The sequence below is a fragment of the Cinclus cinclus genome, chromosome 7 (genome assembly GCF_963662255.1).
Source record: "Cinclus cinclus chromosome 7, bCinCin1.1, whole genome shotgun sequence".
NCBI lineage: Eukaryota > Metazoa > Chordata > Aves > Passeriformes > Cinclidae > Cinclus > Cinclus cinclus.
Window position 1 is genome coordinate 14,078,487 of NC_085052.1, and position 16,015 is coordinate 14,094,501.

General features: G+C 51.3%; 1 protein-coding gene across 1 annotated transcript in view; it reads right to left on the reverse strand.

Moving 5' to 3' along the window:
• Positions 1-14,453, reverse strand: part of HPSE2 (heparanase 2 (inactive)) — a 106,733-nt gene extending 92,280 nt beyond the window's left edge. Inside the window, exons 1-3 of the mRNA XM_062496986.1 lie at positions 14,194-14,453; positions 13,035-13,192; positions 1,582-1,743 (exon numbers count right to left, since the gene is read on the reverse strand). Coding sequence (XP_062352970.1) covers positions 1,582-1,743; positions 13,035-13,192; positions 14,194-14,453 — 580 coding nt within the window. The remainder of the gene's footprint in view (positions 1-1,581; positions 1,744-13,034; positions 13,193-14,193) is intronic.
• Between the last annotated feature and the right edge of the window lie 1,562 nt (positions 14,454-16,015).

A 16,015-nucleotide genomic window follows, 5' to 3' on the forward strand; every position in this document is an offset into this window, starting at 1 on the left:
GCTGTCTGGAGACCATGTTCTCAGACTATGTCTATGAAATAAAAGATTAAACTTCATAACAATTATGAAGTTGTTCTGCTCACATTCAAAGGGAGTTAAAGAACATTAAAATAGTTCTTTGGGTAATATTCTGGTGAAATTGCTCTCTCCACCCTGGAGAGTCAGAGCTAAAATCTTCTGAACTATCCTGTAAACACACTTGGAAAGGCTAAGAGCTAAGCTGATAACCAGGTAGCACCTCTGCTCTGCAGGTTCTGTAAAAAATGTGAGCAATGCCAGAGAGCTTTTGAAGCAGCAAGGGAAGGAGGATAGGGGAGAACAGCTTCACTTCTCGAGGGAAGTTTGTTTAGTGGAAAGTAAGCAAGTTGTCAGGGGAAAAGCTGACAATGTTGATTCCAGCAGTTGTACTGGGAATAAACAGCCAAGTGGATTACATTACAGAGAATGAGAAACGGCTCAGAGGATCCCATTTAAATGCTGGGCCTTCAGGAATGATGTGATTCAGCTACACCCATGGCCCCGATACCCAGTGACCCCCTGGGCTGAGCCTTTGGACACCACACCATCCAACCTCCATGGGGTCCCTGAGAGCTCCAACACAGCTGATGTTCCCCGGAGAGCCAGAGCTCACTGGTGAGGATGCAGACCCATGCTGGCTTCAAGGCAGGGGCTGGGCACTGAAATAGGGGTGGCAGCAGAGTGGGAGAGGTTGTGCAGGACCGATTTGCCTCTCCCAGCCCAGAAGCAGGGGAGAGCCACCATGGAGTTTGCCATCTCCTCCCCAGACAGAGCACAGGACCCTCCCTCCTATAAAAATAAGATGCCTGCCTGCCTGCCTTTCACAGGAAAGGGACCTGTCAAGAGGAGAAAGGGGTCTCATTTGATTTATTAGTCTCTTCCTCCTTCCCATCATCCATGGCTCATCCAGCTGTAGTGATCAGGAGAAGAGATATGAGAGGACCCTGTTGGCTGCTGGGATACCATCCTTCTGCCCACTCACTGCCTGAAGATATCAGTCCTTTACAAGCACCATTAAATGTGTATCCAAAATGTGGCAGTCTCCTCCATCAAGATTCTGTTCCCTGGATAATACAAACAATTGCCAGAAAAAGAGTATCCTCTCATCTCTGTCTAGGCCATTATCCCTTTATATTTGCTCTTTAATATTTACTGGGTTCACACAAAGTGCATGCTCTGGAAAGAAAAAAAATCAGCTGCAGCTAAAAGGACTCCAAATTTAGTAATTGCTGCAGCCCCATCGACGTGAACAGTTAGCAGGGAGATTTCTCCAGCACTTCACATGCCGTGGAATTCTGCTTAGGTCAGACTGTAGAAAATGTTCTGTTCAGGGGCACCAAATCTGGAGTGTTTGCATAGGTGCCAGCTGCAGAGGCCTTATGAGTCCCCCTCCAGCTCCTGCTGGTCCTTTCCCTCCCAACACCCAGTAACCTTGGTAGGAAACAGGCAGCCAGAGAGATGCTGATTCATACAGAGGTGAAGAACCTGAGGGTTTTAACACACGTGTGAGTTAGCAAGAACTAGACCCAGCTCCTGGCTCCAGAGCTGGTCTTGCAGCCTTACCTGTTAGTGTGAGGTTGCTGTATGTGTTTGAAAACTGCTCCTTTAACAAAACCAAGTGCATCTGAGCTGCCTTTTCCCTCTGTAGCTCCAACATTATGTCAGGATGCTGGGCGATCTTACAGCCTTTCTGCTTATCCAAGGCAATGTCGCTGCGAACAATGTCTACAGCAGAAGGGAAAGAAAAGAGGGAGATGGGCAAACCTCAGCTTTCATTTTCATTTTCACCAAATGCTTGGATCAGTCCAGCCAATATGACAATCACACAATCATCACTCGGCAAGGACAACCCAAGAAAAGGATCCAACCCCCTTGGATCCACTATCCCCAGTCCAAGTGTCCTTTTCTCCCACAAAAAGCTCAAGTTGTATGCTCACAGAGCCTACTGACCCTTCCATCCTTTACCTGCCTCGCTCTTGCTCTCTTACAATGATGACCTCTCCCTTGCAGGAGAGTGCAAAAGTCTCCCAACATTTATATTACAATCCTGCTACATGTGTATCTGACACTAAATAATGAGAAAAGACTAAATCCCACTCCAGCAACCCCTGGCTTCCTCTTAACCTTGCCTGTCAAAGAGGTGATGAAGAAGGCTTGTTCTCACCTTGTTTATCCTCATTGCAGCTATCACAGGTCAGCATGGCTCATGACTCTGAACAAGTCTGAATCCTTTTAATGAGGCAGAAGGATTATTCAACAATTGCTTTATCTTCATATGAGCATTCTCTAAGCTATATTGTGAGGCAAGAATATGATATTCCCTACCCTAGAACTACTCACCTGCTGGGGAAAGGGAATGATGGAGTAGCAAGGTAGAACAAGTACCAAGTAAGATCTGTCAGTCTAAGCAGGAGGCGGGTGGTGCAAACTAGTCCTTGCTAGGTCCCTTATGAGTTTAATAAACTCTGTAACATGTTCAGATACACAGGAACCAGATGTTGCATCTAATCTTGCAAAACCTCAGGCTGGCAAGATAAGCAAGGATTGAATTTGGAATTCTTCCACTACATTGCATAAGGTCATTTTGCCTCACAAGGTTGATCTTTGCTTGGTTCAGTTCCCATCTGGTTAGAAGCTGCTGAAGAAGCTTGTTGTCAGAAGAGAGTCTCACCTTGCTCCACACACACTCTAGCTCCTTTATTCTTATGCGCATCAAGAAACATCAAAGTTGCTTCCAAAAGCTCCTGTCTCAAGGTGTCCAATCTCAGGTTCAGCAAACTTAGGTTCAAAGGTTTGCTATATCTTGGGCTGGCAGGGAACTGCCTCCAAACATGTGGTGGAGGACTGGAAGCCACGGTATCTTCCTGTCTCTGAGCCTCATCCAAGAGGCACTACACTTTCTTGCCCAGGCTGTGTTCTACCTCTTTTCTGCACAGTTTGGGATTAGTACAGCTTCTCTAAAGCCTGTCTAAACCAGACTGCTCAGAATGGCAATGTCATTAAAGTATCCATGATCTGTGGTTAGCCCTGTGAGTAGTCTCCTCCACCCACAGCTAACATACTCAGGAGTAGATACTGGGCAGCATCCAGATACCATGAAAATATGGTTCAGTATTTCTACATCCAGCACAAGGGCATCAAAGAGATGGAGCAAGAGGAAGGACTAATGTTCCTCTGCAGCAAATGAGCACGGACCCCTCAACTATGTGCTTTAGTGCACATTCTCTTAGGTAGGCACTGAGTAAGACTTGGGCCTATTCAACCTTTGCCCAACTAATGAATGATGAAATCCTGAACCCCTGTTGTGTGAAATATTTGGAGAACTGAAGATTGAGAAACACAACCTTACATCTGTCCCACATGAGACAGATTGTTGCTGCCATGGGCTGCTAGAGTCACCTAGAGCCCATGAACTTCCTGGGTGATGGATTTCCCTTCCTGCAGAACTGAAAGCAAGAGCTGTACACCCCACTTCCCCAAGGCAAAATGAAGCCAAACACATCAATAAGGCTCTTAAAGAGGAAAAGACTGAGAGGCAGACAGGTTAGAAACTTGATGGTCAATATGCTCTCTGCAATTCTCTTCAAAGTGCTGTAAGGGTGTCCAGGCTGGGTCAAAACAAGTTTGTTTCCTAAAAGGAATGGATGACTTCTGAAACCTAAACCAGGGCTAATGTGGACCCCTGTGGAGGAACCACTGGTCCAGGACCAGGGTCAGGGGCCAGCGCCTTGGAAGGTGCAGGGGCCCATAGCAGTGGGTCTATGTGACATCTTTGGAAACCACAGGGATGGCTCTGCATGCACTGTCAGCAAGGCCTGTGGACAGAGGGCAAGCCCAGGAATGAAGAGCAGGACCAGTGCTTTGATAAAGCTGCTGTGACAGGGATTACCACAAGGATGTCAAGTCACATGCAAACAAATCTCTGGAAGTGTGTGGGGAAGGCACACAAGGCACAGAAGTCAGAGCACTCTCTGTTATCTTCATGGGGTTCTCTGAGAGCTGCCACTGCAGACACTCAGGAGGCAGAGGCAAGACGTGCAAGGTCCTGTCTTCTCAGATTGGTGAAGAAACTTGCCCAAGACGTAAAGACGGAAGTGGAACCCACAGTCATTATGACTCCAGCCTAAATTGTGGGCAGATGTCTCAGACATGGAGCTCACCAAGGAACTCAGTGCCTGGTTCTTCATATTCCACCAGACTGTGCCCAGTACAGGGAAGGAGCCAAAGGCACATCTGCACCAGTCTGCTGAACCAGCAGCAATGAGGGAAGAGGGGTGGCAGACCACAGCTTCTGAAGGCCTAGGGGAATTCTCAGCAAGAGCAACCCAAGGGACACAGACAGCAAGGAGTTTCAAATCTTAAAAGGAAGAGGCAGAAAGAAGACAGATGCAAGGAAGCCAAGAAGGAGGACAGGAGTATCCTGGAGGCTCTGGGCAGGGTAGCTCCGAGAGGGCAGGACAAAGGCGCTCGCTGCCTTCCTGAGCTTCGCTTAAAAAAAAATAAAAAAATAATGATAACAAAAAAGGGGCGATAAGCTGCTCAGCAGAAAATAGGACGGAGCAGTTCCTGCCAGGAGTGCGAAAGAAGACCTCCAGATGTGAGAGCCCCAGAGGATGCCAAATGTTTTGCAAAGACGGCCGGCCAGGAGCCGTGCCCCGGGCGGGCCGGGTCAGTACCCTGGCCAGCTCAGGCTGCCCCGCGGCCGCACGGCCGGACCCCGGCGGGAGCGGCGCTCCGGGGCGGCGGGCGCGGGTCCCGCGGCGGCGGCGGAGCGGGGCCGGGCCCGGCGGCGCCGAGCGGAATGGCGGGAGCACACCCGTGTGGCGGCCAGGTGAGCTGCGCCTGCCGGCAGGCACCGAGCGGAGGCGGCGGCGGCGCCGCCTTGGGACAGCCCCGGGCCCCGCGTCGGTCACAGCCCGCCGGGATCGGCCGAGGAGCCGCGATCCGCCGGAGCTTTTCCCTCGCCAGGCTGCGGGGCCGGGCGGAGGACGCTGCTTTGCGGAGGCTGCTCTGTCTCCGAGCGCCCGCGCACATCCCTGTCCCGCCTCGGGATAGCTCCTGCGATTTCGCGCACGCCGCCCGTGGAGGTCACTGAAATTATCCAGGAAATGTTGAAGAAAAAGTTAGAAAACACCCTTCAGGAGTGGCACAACCGCAGCGATGCTCTTTTCCGGGTACCCCAGGACTAGTCGAGCTGTGCCAGTCCCTTTCTCGGAGTCACCTGCACCGAGGGGTTTCAGTGACCATTTCCCACAGGGCAGAGAAGCTCCAAGCTGTGAGACCTCGAGGACGGCGCGCAGCACGCGGAGCCAGCTCCCAGCCAGGGCCGGGTTTCCCTTGCACAGAGTGAGCTTCTCTAGCAGAGAATTTACACAGTGTCAGAGCGGCCCCTGCGCAAATGACCAGCCCGTGGCTCATGCCACCCTCTGCCCAAAGGCAATTCCATTCCAGGAGTTGCTGGAGTCATGGAGCAGACACGGACTACTGCAGCTGAGCACCTGGAAGATGCGAGGAGGAAGGCACAGTCCCAGGTTTGCGTGGACACGGCCGAGGGATGTGTGACAGAAGGGTACAGAGGAGAAGAGTCATGTTTCTGTGTCTGTGTGTGTGAAAGTGAGCACTGCCCGCAGTGATCACCGCTCCAGCAAAGCAAGAGTCACCACTGCTGTGGCAACAGAACAAGCTGAGTCTGGCCACCCTCCTCAGGGGACTGCTTGCTTCAGACTTCCAGCCTTGAAAAGTGGCTTCAGAAAGGAAAAAACCCTCGATTTTATCCTAACAAAACCTGGGCACTTCTTCCAAAAAATTGGAATATAAAGAAATTATATTAGTACCAAAATTAAATAGATATTTAGTGAGTGACCACAAAAGTCTTATGGTTTTCACTTGTAAAATACCTACTTTTTAAATCAACAAATTTAAAATGCTTTCAAAAACAGGTTTGTTTGCTGGAATTATTGTAAAATGCCCAGTGATTGTGAAACTGGAAGCACAACTCTTATTTAGAGAGACAGAATATTTCTCAAGACACAAACTGCATCCTCATCATGTCTGTCTTTAATGGGCAATTTTTGACACATTAGTATCATTCCTTTATTTTAGCTGGGAAAAATTCCTTGACAATGAGTTCCACAAGTTATTTCCCACTATATTAAAAAAGTCATATTTTTTCATTTTATATGTGATAATTCCACTGGATGCTCCTTATTTCTTGTGTCATGAAAACAAGGAAATAATCATTCCCAAATTGTCTTCTCTGTGTGACACTGAGCTCATAGCATTTGTCATAATCTCTGTCATTTTTTCCAAGATGAAAGATCTCTGACTGAAAGATACGACTTTGATCACTTCCATCATCCTACTCCCCACATATATATTCTTTACACTGATTAGTATGTCAGCACCTAGTTTACTTATAGCATAAGAATGCTCTCAGTGAGTGTTTCCAATGATTTTCTAATATCCCTAACATTAGATTCACTTTTTACTTACCTAAAAGTATTCAGAGACCAATCCATATTGTATTCAGAACATTTTCCCTGAATGTCAACTGCTAATTTAGAATGGACAGTTTCGTAGAAAAGTCACAGCTTTTCCCATGCATATAATTTTGCATGAATCACTTTTAATTAATACAAAGTAGATGTAGGATGGAAAGAAGTGTGAAACTAACAATAATATGTAATTTTAAAATAGAATATAAGATGCTCTTATTATAAACAAATATTTAACCATAGAAATCTCTTAATTTCACCAACACAGTAGCAAATAGGTACAAATCAGAAGTTAATTGTTTGATTGCACCATTTCCTGCAGTTATTAAAGCACTTTTCATTCATGATTCTAGCAGAACAGTTTTTAATTTAAAAAGAAAAAGTGGAGATAAACAGACAATCTTTGGAAGTATCTCCTGCCCAGGCTGTATCTCCCTTACTTTGTGTAATATGATTTCTACAACCTTTTTATTTTATTTTTAATTTCTAAGGAAACAGCTAAGTCCTGGGACTCCCTATAGAGGCAGAGCAGGTTGTAGCTCCTTTCCTGCAGTCATGATGCCTGGAAAGTAGGGAGCAGGAGGCTGACCCAGAGCTCATGCTGAGGCACAGAGCAGCCCCAGGTCTGGCAAATCCCAGAAGTGCAAAGGACATCAGAGGATCTTCCCTTCTTGGGGATTGAGTTCTTGCTATGCCTGAAATGCTACAGCCCTCCTTAAGGGGCTGTGTTTGAAACACTTGGCGGGTGAAAAAAACAACTATTTCCTCTTCAAGCTCTGGAAGGACAGATGTCTAAACTGTCGAGGGACACAAAGAAGACAGAAAAGGGGCCCTGGGTGACCAGAAAGAGAAGATGATTCCTCGAATAAAGGAAAATTCGTTTGTTTGTTTTTACCAGGACAACAGTATGGTTCTCCATTCAGAAATATCTACTGGAGTTTTATGAGCTGGCAGAGCCAAAGGGACACTCACAGACACATGGCAACAACTTCTCTGTTGCTTTCTCTGGCTCAGGTATCCTTATACCCCGTGATCATCCTCATAATCCTGCTCACTAACTTCACAGTAAAACTGTTGCTTTTTTTTTATGATTACTTGAAATAATTTTCTGCTGGCTTAGCAGAGGATCAGAAATGTTCCAGAGCCAGCACAAGGGAGGCAGCAGATGAACAGTGCACAGATCATAAGGAAAGCATGGGGACCAACCAACCCTTTTGATGGCAGAAAAACACGAGGTGAGATTTCCTGCCTTCAGGACATAGATTTGAAGGATTTAATCTGACCAAGAATGAGACTGCTGCAGTCCCGTTTGCCTTCAATGCAGGATTTCCTGTGCCAGCACTGTTCCCTACACCTCTGCCTGCTCATGAAGCATTAATCGATTTGGCAGCTGAACAAACTGAAGGGCAATCACATCTCCACCATCAAGTTTTGGTCAGATGAGATCCCTGAACTGACTCACCATGCAAACCCAGGTTCCAGGCATGGAAGACGGCAGGAATATACCAGAAGGGGCAGAAGACCCTAGCTGGGGTCAGCTCCAGCCCCTGTGTAACCTCATAAATGAATCCTTAGGTTATTTAACAGTTTATTATCTTCCTTTCCGTTGAATACCTTGGCACAGGCACTCACAGCACGGCATCCTAGAAGACACTTGTGCAGTATGGATTGAGCAAGGGTGGAAATATGCTCCCATTGACAGACAAATTTTGAGGCTTAGATGCAGTGTTGGGAACCTGAGGACACCTGAAGGAATGAATCCAACACTGAAAGAAAATACAGAAAATCTATGCCAGGATTACACAGTATGATGTTTCCCACACTATACTGCAAAATCCCCTGACTAATACAAAAGGCTTAAGAGACAAGCCTTTGTAATTTTTTTTGCTGTAACTGGCCATTTTTCCAGATCCTGGTATCCCCTTTAAAAAAAAAATAAAAAAAAAGGAGATAAAATAGAAGGAAGAAACTTACCAACAATTAAAAGAGTATTTATGAAATGTATTGTCCATACACACTTCAGCTCAGAAACTTCTTTGATACACTACGTACAGCACGCAAATATATTCCCCTTCCCCTCTCCCTCCCATGGCCCACACAGTGCCACACAAAGTGTCCTTTGGTTGCTTCTCAGCCATAAAAAGGCTACAAAAGTCTACAAAAGGCTGGGGTACAGGAGGGAGAAGCACATTAACACAGGGGGAGGCTATAGCAATGTCTATGCCCCCACAGGTTGCCCAAAGCTGGCTCTGCGGCTTTGAGGTGAGAGGCAGCTGAGGATCACCCTGCAGATGAGGAAGCTCCACATTAGCCCACCAAACTCATATTGGAGCATCAGCAAGGAGCTTCCAAAATAGGCTCAAGGTTCAGGCACTGCGACAGTACCTGCAGCATCTCCTGGTGAAACAAGACCAGGACTCCACACACACATAACACCCCAACACCAAGCTCCAAGACAGCATCCAAGTCAGGTTTTAGCAAACTCAGCTTCAGAAGAGGTTTTGTACTGGCAACAATCCATGCTTTTGCTCCAAAGAGGAGTTCATCAAGCCTGTTTTCCTGGAGACCAGTGTTTCATGTTGTCCCATTCCTCAGACCCATCTGGTCCTTGGGACATGTGAGGCAGTTGAAAGGACAGGCTGAACAGATTGCTTGTTAGGAAACCCAACAGCAAAAGGAGAAGCAGGCCTACTACATAAACTGAGTGTGAACTCTTACATCTTGGTACCTGCCCTGGAATCAGACATGTGCCTATGGCAGCAGAGGAACACATCTCTGAGCACAGCTGGGGAAGAAAAACGGACTCAGCAGGGCACATACAAAGAAACACCATTTATGGGAGAGAAAAGTCTCTCAGGCTAAAAATGTTACACCTCTTGATCATAAAATGTCAAAAAGTCTCTGGCACAGCCCCACCTCCTGGTACCACAGAGCCTGACATACATTAAACTTGGTTTCTGTTTCTAACAAACCTAAGGCTGGCCAGTTTCTTATCCAAATAGGGTGGACTCCAGGACTGACCATCCTAAGTAGGGACTGCATGGGATGGAAGCCATCTGGTGTGCCACATAGGTGGGGTGTTAACATAACACGTTAGATGACCTAATATTTAGCAAAGTCCAGGAGGTACCTATAGCCATGCTGCCACCAACAGGGACTGCACACTCTATGGCTCACCAAGACCATCTATCATAGGCATCCACTTTTACGAGTTGCCCTTCCTGGTACTGACAAATCAGCCAGCAAGTGATGAAACTGCTGTGCCAGATTTATACGCAGTGCTGAAACAAATTACCACATGCACCCTCTTCACAGACATCACAGGCAGTAACCATAGAGCATGCACCACTTTGTTACCTTTGCTGCCCAAACCAAATATTTTAGACTGGGGTGAAGCTGTCCACACATACACTGGAAACACACAGTACTTCCAGGTCTGTGTTTCCAGGAAAAATCCGAACGAAAATGAGTTACCCTGAAATGTATAGGAAACACCTTATTTCAGGAAAACTAAATACATTTTAGATACAGTCAAAAGCAACTATTACTACCCTCAGAGAGTACCCACACTGTCTGTGAAAGAAAGAAGTGGGAAAAAATGGGTTGGTGAACCCAAGGCAGGCCTAGGTAAAAGCAATATTCAGAAGGTGGAGGTGTGCCTAGTTGAGACCATTTAAAAGGGAATCAAATACAATTTTAAGTGCAGGGGATGAGTAAGGTGAATCTCTGAGGAGGTCTGATAGTCAGGAAGGCAGAGCACCACAGAGACAGAAAAAACTATCCAAGGGAACAGTGAAGAACACCTGGTATGAAGAGCACCATGGTAGCAGAATGGGATTTACGGGATGAAGATCCTTGTACAGAGATTCATTCCAACTTTAGCAAGCATGATCACAGAATCCATGAAGGATGATGAAAAGCAGTCCTGTTGCTGTTGCTGCCTCCCATCTGAATACCTGAGAGGGCCACGCCAGTGTGGCCTGTGAGCACACAGTGGGGTGCAGCTCCCTGTGATGTGAACACCACTCACAGTCACTCACTTGTAACTGCAGTTCCCTGAGCAATCTTGCACATGTGCTTTTCACCTCTCAGTCCTGCAGTCTGAGAGTTACTGCAGCTTAGATGAACACAAGGCATGAGAACACTAGTGGGGGCTGCAAAGAGAATCTAGACTCTCTGGGCACAGGCCTGGAGTCTGTGTGCACCCACAGGCAGAAGTGGCAAAAAATGATAATCAATTGTCATGTCACTAAAAATCACTAGGGTGCTGCATAAGACTTTGAAATCCAGTGATTTATCTGCTAAATGTTTTCTGACTTTTTAAACTGATCAAGCCCCCCAACATCTTCCCCACTCCCATGCCATTATAAGAAATTTCAGAAAATAGGTATGGGATATATAAAAGCCCATGGACATGGAAAACAACCCCAGCCACCCCAGACAGCTTGGGAAAGAAGGAAGGGTACCTAGCAGGATGCGTGTTGGCTTCCCGCATACTCAGGTGCTGATTGCCATCATTTTTCTGTGCCATCTATTGAGGCTGTAAGTCCTCAGCACCAAGAGGAAACTGCATGTCCTGGGTGAGCCACAGATGAGGGAACAAAAATGGGACCAGTGCTCCAAATGGAGAAGGTGGCTGCTTATAGCCAGGAGAGCAGGGCAAAGAGCTGCGGTGGCATTGGGATTTTATTTTGGAGAACTGGATCCCTCTAGTGAAACACTCAGTGCAGCCTCAGCACAAAAGGTTGTAAGCTACCAGCAATTCTAGCCCTTATCCAAATAGGGTGAAACTCCCTGACCCTGGAGTTTGCACACAGAACTTAAGAACAAATACGAGAGCTTTGCTTCCAGGCAGGAAATCCCTTTTACCACACCTTTCTGATTTACACCAATGCTTGATACACACCACATGTGTCTTCCCCTTCCTTCACCCACATTCACAATGGTCCTGTTCCACATTTAAGTGATGAAAAGTTAAGACCTGTGGTTACAACTTCTATGAAAAGCTTCATTTTGAAGGCTGCTACATTTCAATTTTATTGCCATGAAGAAAAGTGAAAAAAAAAAAAAAAGAAGCCAAAATATTTCAGTCCTTAACACGAAAACTGTTGTGAAGACATTTAATAAGTAAGTGTAAGTTCTCTCCTGCAAATTGTTGAAATATGGAAGGTGGGAAAATTGATTCTTACAAATATTTTGTATGAGTCCCATCCACAATTTTATGCACGACACTTAATTTATACTGTACAAGGTGTCTGCGGCAAGTTTGGTCAGCATTTTTTCCTGAAGTGCATCTCAGCAGGCAAAGCTTACAACAACCTTTCGACTGAGATTTGTTACAAGAAGAAAAACAAGGTATAACGCCGGGATTGCCCCAGCTAGGAGACCAAGTGAAAGATGGAGCACAAAAACTTACCCACCTGCCTGCGTGTGGGAATAGAGGGACATTCATCTCAGAGATGTTATGTAGGGAAACAGCAGGAGTGAGAGCCATCAGAAAACTGGCAAATGCATCTGCTTTTTCCATTCAGGACTGCTGCTGACTAGATCTCTGCAAAATTTCCTCTGTTGCACAGACCTGCCCAGTGGGATCTGTCTCACATTAATTTGCCTTCAAAATTACTCATGGAAAAATCTTAAACTAATTTTTGTAAGTCGTTGAGTAGGAAACAACAACAACAACAAAAAAAGCTTGTTTCTTAAAAAAAAAAAAAAGAAACAAACTAAGCAAGACAGAAAAATCAATAAATTCTTGTGTGTGGACATGGTATTTTGTTTCTTAAAATAAGAGCCTTAGGATGGAAGTATGGTCCTAAATTTTCTACGCAGTTTGTTTGTGTGAATTAAGGGCCACGAAAGGTGAAAGCCTTTTGGTACTGAGGTCCGATGGGGAGAAGAGTAGGGGGCGAAAAGGGGAGCAGCGGAAAGGCAGGGGCCAGGTGGTGACTTTGGAAAGAGCTCGGATGGCCGAGCGGCTCGGAGGGGGAGCAGCCCCGACCGTCAGCAAGCGCGGAGGGGCAGCGGGGAGCCCAAGGGGCTGCGGCGGGCACAGAAACGCACACAAGGGCGAGGTCCCCGGGGAAAGGCAGGGCTCCCGAGAGCCGCGGGAGAAGCGCGGGACGGGGCGTGCACAGGCTCCGATCCCCAGCTCCCGCCTGGAGCCGCGGCAAGGGCTCCTCTGCGGCCGGCGCTGCCCGCTCGGGGCTCGGGGCAAAGGGAGACGGAGGACGCAGCGAGACGGGGGAATACGAAAAGTCCCGTTCCCGAGCGCTGGTCTTTTGTTCCCGGGGGCCGACACCCGCCGAATCCACATGGCAATGGGGGGAGCGAGCTCCTCGGCTCCCCTCCACCGGGAAAGAAAGAGTACGGGAATTCTCGCCTGCCCGGTGCCCGGCGGCAGCGTGCCCGGGAGCGACACGGCCCCGCCGGGCGCGGGGAGAGCGGGGCAGGCGGAGCGGGACCGCCCGGCTCCCGCAGCCCCCCGCTGCAGCGCCCGCCCCCCGCCCCGGCCCCGGGGCTCACCGTCCTCGTAGTTCTTGAGGTAGTAGTCGGGGCCGGGCCCGCCGCGGCTCTTGGCCGGGTTCTTCACGTTGTGGAACTGCAGAAAGTCCGTCCTCTTGCCCGCAAAGCGCAGGAAGGCGGGGGCCAGGCCCCGCGCCAGGGTCACCAGCCGCCGGGAGCTGGGGAGAGGAGAGAGAGGGCTGAGGAAGCCGCGGGCCGAGCCCTCGCTTCCCCAGGACCGCCAGCGACCGGGGACCACGGGGGCTCGAGGTCGCGCCGTTGTCCTGGCGGGCCCCGTTGCCCCGCCCGGGGCGGTGCGACACGGTACCGGCGGCTGCGGGGCTCTGCGCGGGCCGAGCAGCGCGGCCCTGGAGCGGGGAGCCGCCCCGCCCGCCCGTGGTGGCCCGGAGGTCGACGGGCCCGGCTCCCCCCCGTCCTGCCGGCGCCCTCCGGACAAGTGCAGCGGCGTCCAGGAGGCAGAGGCGCTCAGCGCCACGGACCGTGCCGAGGGCCGAGCCGCCGGGGAGGGGAGAAAAGCGGGAGCCGTCCGGCTTCGCTTCTCTCGCGCCTTCCCGCATCCTCGCCCTGCTCCTTCCCCTGCTGCCGAAAGGACCCTCGGAGCGGGCGTGCGGAGGAGACCCGCTCTCCCTCCCCGACTTACCCAGCCGGGAGAAGGCTTTCTAGCTGTCCCAGCCCCTCCAGGCCGCGGCCGCTCCGCACCGCCGGTGGAACCCAGCGCAGCCGCAGCCCGGCTCTGCCCCCCGCGCAGGGCTGGAAGTCCGGGGAGCGGAGGGCTCAGAAGACCTGGCCGACACCCGCTCTCTGCCCATCGGGACCCGGGGAAGGCTAGGCTCGGCAGGCGGCCCCGTTCCTGCTGCTGCTTTTTGTTTGATTTCGATTTTTCTTTTCCCCCCTGTGCTGCCTCGGCCCCGTGTTATGCTTTTTGCAGAGGAGAGGTTGCTGGAGCGAGGGGAGCACGACATTTTTGCAGTCATAACTGATAAGTCTCCGAAATGCTTTCTCCATTGCAAACATGTGCATCTTAATGGAAACCATGGCCTCGCTCCCTCCGTCACAACAAGCGCCGCCAGCAGCGAGGAGCCCGGCAGGGCTGGGCGGCGGGGCCGCCGGAGCGCCCCGCGGGCGGCGTGGGGAGGGCGCCGGGGGGCTCCTGCCTTACCTTAAGAAATCGAGCCAGCCATCATGAATGATGGAGGGGTCCAGCTGCAGGGAGAGGAAATTCTCACTGATTATCCTGACAGGGCTCTTGGTGTTGACATCAAGGAGAATGAGAGTTCTTCCCTTCACACCTGGAGGTTTCTCCACCGGCAGTGCTCTCCTGTCCCCAGCCTGGGAGGGCAGCGAGAAGGTGGCTATGAGGGCCAGCCCAGGTGCCATCAGGGCTAAGAGCCCTGGGGGGCAGGAGCTGGGACAGGGCATGCCGGAGAGCAGGAAACCCCTAATTAACTCGCTGTCTGCAGGGGCTCGCTGGTGGCTAATTGTCCTTATCTAAAGTGTGGGGCGCTCTGCCTTTTTTTGCAATGTTTTGGTGTTGGTGGAGGGGAACTCACGCCCCTGACCAGCCTTTCTCGCAGCCGGTGCCAAGACTCCTTGCAGCCAGCACCGCCCCTTTAAGAGATGCAGGCTCCAGACATTTTTAACTTTTTGAAGGTAAGGGGAGGCTCCTGGTTTAACCCCCTCGGCTCGGGGCCTGCCGCCGTGCCGCAGCCCCGCCAGCACCGAGCTTTCGCTTTGCGCCGGCTCCGGCAGATGTTTTGGGCTCCCACATCACGCAAAACCGGGATGGAGCCGAGACACTGAGACACCGAGGAGCTCGGGACGGGGACCGGAGCGCGGGTGCCGGCCAGCACGGCCCGAGATGGTCGCCGGCTGTAGGACCGACAGAGATGGTAAGGCAGCGAGGACGGTCCTGGTTGGGGAAAGGGAGGAGGGGAGGGGAAGGGGGGAAATCACTCTAGAAAAAACCCCAAAGACTGTCTGAGGGAAGAGTTAGCTCCAAACTGCGCCGGGACCCACGGCGCTGGGCGAGGCCCTCGGGGCTGAGCGATGGAGGCTCTGCAGGACCCGACGGGCGCAGAGGGGCTGGGGCGCTGGACGCACCCCGGAGCCCTGGCGCTGCACCCTCGGTGCGCCCTGCCCGAAGCTGTGGTTCTGCAGGTCCTCGCACGAAGGTCGTCGGCACTGCGGGGAACTGGGGCACAGGGAATGGAGCTGCCGGTCGCCCTTTCCCGCCTGCCTCCGGGCCCATAGGTGTCCGACCCACGGCAGGGAAAGAAGAAGGGCGGCAGCAGCAGCGCCTTGTATGGAAAAGTCCGTATCGGGGATGGAAAGGATAGCACCGTTTGATGGCACCGACGACGACCCCCGTGCCGGGGTCAGCCCTCCTTTGCTGCCTCCAGCACGTACCGGGGCAGGACGAGCCGGGCTCGGCGCACTGCAGAAGTACAGGAGGCTACGGTTGTCAGCTCTGGGCGCAAGGTCGTGGCATCGGGCCGGGGATCTGTGGCGGCTGCCGGCGATCCCGGGAGCCTCAAGGAACGTCCATCCGAATCGGACATCCTCTCCGTCAGCAGCCGCTTCCCGGGCAATCCCCGAACTCCCACAAGCAGTCTGCGACCTCCGGGACACATTACGGGCCCGTACGTGTGCTCTCGGCCGCCGTGGCCCGCCCCAGTTCCCTCGTCGCCCAGGCAATACGGGACGCAGGGCCCCGGTGCCGCTCACGGCGGGAGGGCTGAGCCGGACCAGGTGCGGTCCGTCGGGGCCCCGCAGCCCCGGGGATGGGGCGGCCGCAGCACCATCTGCTGGTGAGGGGCCCGGCGCGGCGGGGGAGCCGGCACCCACCTGCGGACACCCTCGGCGCCGCGGACGGGACGTTACGGGGCTGCGGGCAGCAGCGCGGCTTCGGTATCGAGGCACAAATCTCTCCGCTAGAGCGGCCGGGAGCCGGGAACCCTCCAGCCGCCCTCGGGGAAATCGGC